Source organism: Eriocheir sinensis, chromosome 3 (assembly GCF_024679095.1).
Source record: "Eriocheir sinensis breed Jianghai 21 chromosome 3, ASM2467909v1, whole genome shotgun sequence".
In the NCBI taxonomy this organism is placed as follows: Eukaryota; Metazoa; Arthropoda; class Malacostraca; order Decapoda; family Varunidae; genus Eriocheir; species Eriocheir sinensis.
The window spans coordinates 21,384,422-21,389,896 of record NC_066511.1 but is presented as its reverse complement, the minus strand read 5'-3'; the positions used below and the strand labels follow the sequence as shown (position 1 = coordinate 21,389,896).

General features: G+C 43.1%; 1 protein-coding gene across 3 annotated transcripts in view; it reads right to left on the bottom strand.

The window, feature by feature from the left end:
- Nucleotides 1–237: 237 nt before the first annotated feature.
- Nucleotides 238–5,475, bottom strand: part of LOC127006352 (uncharacterized) — a 10,224-nt gene continuing 4,986 nt past the window's right edge. For all 3 annotated transcript variants that reach the window (XM_050876210.1, XM_050876198.1, XM_050876187.1), the window contains exons 3-4: nucleotides 3,015–3,277; nucleotides 238–1,209 (exon numbers count right to left, since the gene is read on the bottom strand). In XM_050876210.1, coding sequence (XP_050732167.1) covers nucleotides 595–1,209; nucleotides 3,015–3,277 — 878 coding nt within the window. In that variant the 3' untranslated portion in view covers nucleotides 238–594. The remainder of the gene's footprint in view (nucleotides 1,210–3,014; nucleotides 3,278–5,475) is intronic.

The following is a 5,475-nucleotide window of genomic DNA, read 5'->3' as shown; positions in this document are numbered from 1 at the left end:
CCCGATTAGACCAAGCTCATTATAGTAGATCTCTGAGTACTGATGACCTTCACACACCACACATCCCATACCATGGAGGTACACACCCCTTGCTCAAGGGGGGACAGCAACCGCTCCTTGTCAGCGGAAAAAAATCTCGGCCTGTGTGTGTGTGTGTGTATTAAAAGTTGTAAATATTAAGTCGAATAACGGACAAAACCGAACTGTTGCACGTCATTATGAAAACTGAAATATTGGTTTTGTTCATCATATTTATTTCGTACAATGCTTACTATCTGACCACTCAACACGGGAAATCAGTATTCACAAGCCACATGCAATTAAAATAATGCTCAGATTTTTTAAACATTTACAAACTTGAACATTCTTTATCTAATATTCTTATTGCATGTATAAAACGTTTCATTGAATACTGAATAAATGTAAAAAAATACACACCACTTTTTAAACACCGAAGAGCAACGGTTCTAAACAGTTAAAAATATAGAAGTTAGTTCAAGAAAGAAGAGGAACTTACGTTTACAACTAAGGCAACAGTCTTTGGATCAGACACCATGAATATGGTGTCTAGTAGCTAGTGCACTTTTTTCTCTGTCAATGTGGACTTTCTCCAACGCTTCTCATTGCTGCCTTAGTCTGCAGTTCTTTAATGACGTACAGTTCTTGAGAAGTAGTGTCTTGCTGGGCGGCCGCCCAAACCAGTGCCTTGGAAAGGAAAGTAGCAGCCTCGCTGGCTGAAGGAATTTCCTCAACAGGGGGTATGTTGAAAGCAAAATGTCCTTCTTCAAGCCTTACTACAGGCTGAAAGGTGCATTCATTGTCTCCATATAACTGCTCATCAATCTTATACTCCAGATATTTACTTTCCTCTGAACTTTCAACTTCAGATTTGAGCAAAGGTGGAGATGAACCATCGAAAGGTTGATCCGACGAATCATGCGAACGTACTTTGGTGGGCATGGTGTAAGCAGATCGTCCTCCCCGCCTACCTCTTGTATTAGAACTCTCTCCAAACATAGGCCTTGGAACAGTGCGTTGCCAGCTGCCCTCCTGACCCGGCTTGAAGGCCCGTATGTTGTACCGTCGTTTGAACCTCTCCAGCCAGCCAGTACTAGCGCGAAATTCTGTAGTACCTCGCAGTCGATGATGTTCTTGGCGAGCCCGCGCCATCACCTCCGCTGAGGACACATCCCGTCCCCTGCTGACCTCCTGGCGGTTGAAAATTCTGTGAGCCATCAATTAAAGTGTAACAATGAAAATTCTAATTCTAATTCTGATACATGTTCATTCTGCTTGATTAAGCATAGTTTCTGCCGGACTTGCTGACCGCCTCTGTCAATGAGCGTTCGCCATGACAATAGTCACCATACGTCAAACACTAAGAGGGATGTGTTTACAATAATGGTATGCAGAGGTTTAATCCATGAGACTACTATTACTAAGGCTAATAACTCGCTCTTCCATTCAGCTTATTTTCGGGAAATGTGTTACGTGTGAAATACAGTTAGATTTACCTATGAGAGAGAGAGAGAGAGAGAGAGAGAGAGAGAGAGAGAAATATGGATAAACACTATGTCCAACCAAATTGTCAAGTCCGTTTGGGCGGAGGCTCCTGCGGGTCCATTTCTCCCCTCTGCTCTGCCACACAGTCCCAACACCTATTTTTTTCCTCTCATATGTTACCTATAGCTAACATATGAGAGGAAGAGATAGGTGTTGGGACTGTGTGGCAGAGAAGAGGGGAAAAATGGACCCGCGGGAGCCTCCGCCCAAACGGACTCGACAATTTGGTTGGACATAGTGTTTATCCATATTTGTCTCTACCCTACCCTACTCTCTCTCTCTCTCTCTCTCTCTCTCATAGCTAAATCTAACTGTATTTCACACGTAACACATTTCCCGAAAATAAGCTGAATGGAAGAGCGAATTATTAGCCTTAGTAGTAGTAGCAAGTTCCTGCTCATTCTAACACATGAGAGTCTCAGGTGGGAATTTTCTTTTTTCCATGGTTGGGAATCGAAACGCAACCGGCAAGATGGGAAGCCAAGGCTTTGGACAGGTGGTTTTTGGTCGCTCTCTGTTTCGGGCTGTCCCTTCCCAACTTAAATTAACTCTCTTTGAGTTTTTACTTAAGTTTAGCCTTAATACCTTCACCGAAAATGTACTCTGTCACTGTACCCCATGGGCAATAACACTAATACCATCAATCACAGGATTACAGGACACCACCGTCAATTACCAGTCTGATACGAGCTTTCTGCTCATTTTGAAACACAAGAGAAATTTCATCTAAGCTAAGGGAGGAGGATAAACTTTTCCATGGCCAGGAATCGAACCCCGACCAATAAGATGGGAGGCCACTACTCCAATCATTCGATCACCAAAGGTACCCCACGGCCAAGCGTTTTTTTTTTTTTTTTTGTGTGTGTGTGTGTGTCTTTCTGCGTCGGGAGGGGTCATTACATTAATAGGTTATGCGACGCATATGCTACCTTAGCGTAATATGATGTCACTCACATGTTTTCTGTAACCACTGCAGTATATTGTGAGGTGATTAAAGAATACCCTCGAGCTAGGTGGCTAAGACCATATAGCTTTATTAGGGTTACAATAGTGCTACCTCTCACCGATCAAACTCGCAACCTTGCGATTGTGTGAATTATTGCGAGCCACCCGGTCCCCACCGAAGTCTATTTAGTCTGATCTAACACACGCCCATGCAAGACCTACCCTCTTTACAGTTGACTGACTTAAAGAGGGGCATTCGATTAATATCTTTGCACTGAATTTAGCTCTTATATAAATAATACTGTCTCACTATTTATGAGTATTTAGAAACGCAGGCATTTCCCTTCCTTATTTGGTCTAAGTCTATGTTGTAAAAATGATAAAATGCTGTAGCTATTACAGCAAAAGTTCCACTAATAAGAATATATGTCATGCATTCCCTACTCTCATACAGGTGCGTATTACAAGAAAAAAACTTTGTAAAATGAGAAAGGTAATTTCCTTACTTTATACAGCCATTCCAAGATGGCCTCCTCGACATCTGCTTTTGCCCCAGACTCAAGTTTTCTCCTATTCCTGGCGACGAATTCACCGTTCGCTTCCACGTGTCGCAGGATCTCAACTTCATGTTTCTTTAGGTCCGAGACGGTAGAGGTGCCGATACCATACTCCAATGCCAGCTGCTTCTGGGACTCTCCTTCGTGCATCCGCCGTATCAGATCAGCTTTTTCCGCGATGGACAGTACCGTCCGACGCCGCTTGGTAAGGACTGTGGATTGAAGGGGAAGTTTTATGAGTACCTGGGATTTTTTTTTTTTTATCATTTAAAAAGAATGGGGAAAAAAACCAGGTTACTCTCCTATTGTTAAGAAGTGTGTAATGACCTGAGACGCGGATATAGGCTCCCAGAAGACCATAAGCCTCGGGCTTACCCTTTGTGTCGACGCTGGACCGTCAACCTTCCGTTCTGGGGACCCGGGTTTGAATCAGCGGCATATCGTTGGAAAAAAAAAAAAATATATATATATATATACGTATATATATATATATATATATATATATATATATATATATATATATATATATATATATATATATATGGAATACGTAAATCAACTTTGTGCTTTGAGAATAAGAAATGCCTTCCACTACACTGGTGGCTAGCACTGTAACCATTTATGAGTTAAGTTTTCCCCATATACGTAGCGTTTCTTTGGTGAAGTGCACGCCTAGCAACGAATTTGCGGACCTGGGCTGGATTCGAATCCCGTCAGTGCACAGCCCAAAATCTTGGCACAGCCCACCCGGCTGTTTATCCGGTCGATAAATGGGGAAAGGGGAAACCTGAGGAAGGTCACTGAGTTAGCCCAGATGTCACAGTAGTGGATCCATTTATGCGTTGTTTCGCGAGTCGAAACACAAAGAAACTGATTTGATGGGTATCCACGTAATGACTCTGAAACTCAATTTCTAAACTCACAACCCGGTGCCAGGGCCGGGCAAGTCAGATACACTTGCCTTCTTTATCTGCTCTTATCAAAGAGACGAATTCATCACTTCTTGACATAAAAATAAGAGCGCTTATGGTTGTACCTAAAATCCCGTTTTCTTTTGGTGGCTAGTTCGCCCTTTCTATTTTGAGCGTCTCCTATGTCCACCCCTGTTGCTGCAGAGAGGCACACAGCCAAGGGTTGGTACGGTGAGAAATCTCCAAAAATCTCTTGAATGCGATGAGAAAGGACAGCTGAAACAGAGACCCGGTGAAGCGTCACAGAAACCCACAGAGATCCTTCGTTGGGAAGCTAAACGACCATTTGTTTTTCCGGATAAATTTCGTCGAAGGTGAGATTCATCCGAGAGACGCGCCAGTCCTCGTCGACAGACCGACTCGGTCGGTTAGATTTCGATCGCCGATAGAGTCGGTCTGTCGGCATCCTGCTACGGGCCGCCAATAGGCCCGCGCAGGGAGGGAGCGTTTTTGCCGTCTGAGGACAAGGGCCCGTTTCCCCAAGTGATACTAGGAGATAAATCTTTGAGGAGGAGAGATTCATCCAACCAAAGCAGGTAAAAGCGTAATCCGTAAATGCTGCAGTATGAGCATATATATTTTTTTTCGAAAGCTCAACTGTTTTGCAGTCTTCGTGCAAAGTCGGTTATAAAGAGACAGCTTTCTTTCTCTCGTTTACGAAGTTAAACAACGAAAATGATAAAAAAATAATTTTAAATTGTATAATTTATTGTATTGACGTATAACTGAGGTAGGCCCCATAGAAACAGGAAATTTATTATGATTGAAAGCATACTGTACTTTAGCCTCTGTGGGCAAAAAGACGTAGACCTATACCTACTGGAAACATTTAACAACTAAAACCTCTGAAAACTCCCAATCATATAAATCGGCATCATACTTTAATGACATCTTGTAAAGTTGTGAACTGACTTTGACTGAACAGGGAAACCATACACGCACCACAATGTCACTTGTTACTTTAGTCTGAAAGTACACGTCGCATCTCACTTGCGACTTGCCTTTTGCTACCTGGAGGCTGGATTCCACGAGCCACTTTTTAGTGGTCAGTGGCCGCCACAATATAATGGTCAAAATAGAACACACACATATCTATGGGTGCATGCACATGGGCCACTTTTTTTGTGGTCGCCACAAAACAGTGGCGAGTTGTGGCGGGCGGAGCCATTTTTCCGACCACGCCACTGTGGCAGGCCTCAGTGGCCAGCGATAGATAGCATTTAGATACCGTTGTTTCAAATGGCAGCGTGCACACGAGCCACTATGGGTTGCCACCACCATGCCACCCGCCGCTTTCTCTCTGTCTTGACACTGACCTTTTTTAATTTTAACTGTCATAATAATGTATAAGTTGTGCATAACTTGTGTTCAGGATATGATGGATAAGCTCTTATATGCTTTCAGAATTAATGTTCCATTTCGTTTCTCAGTTTTTCATA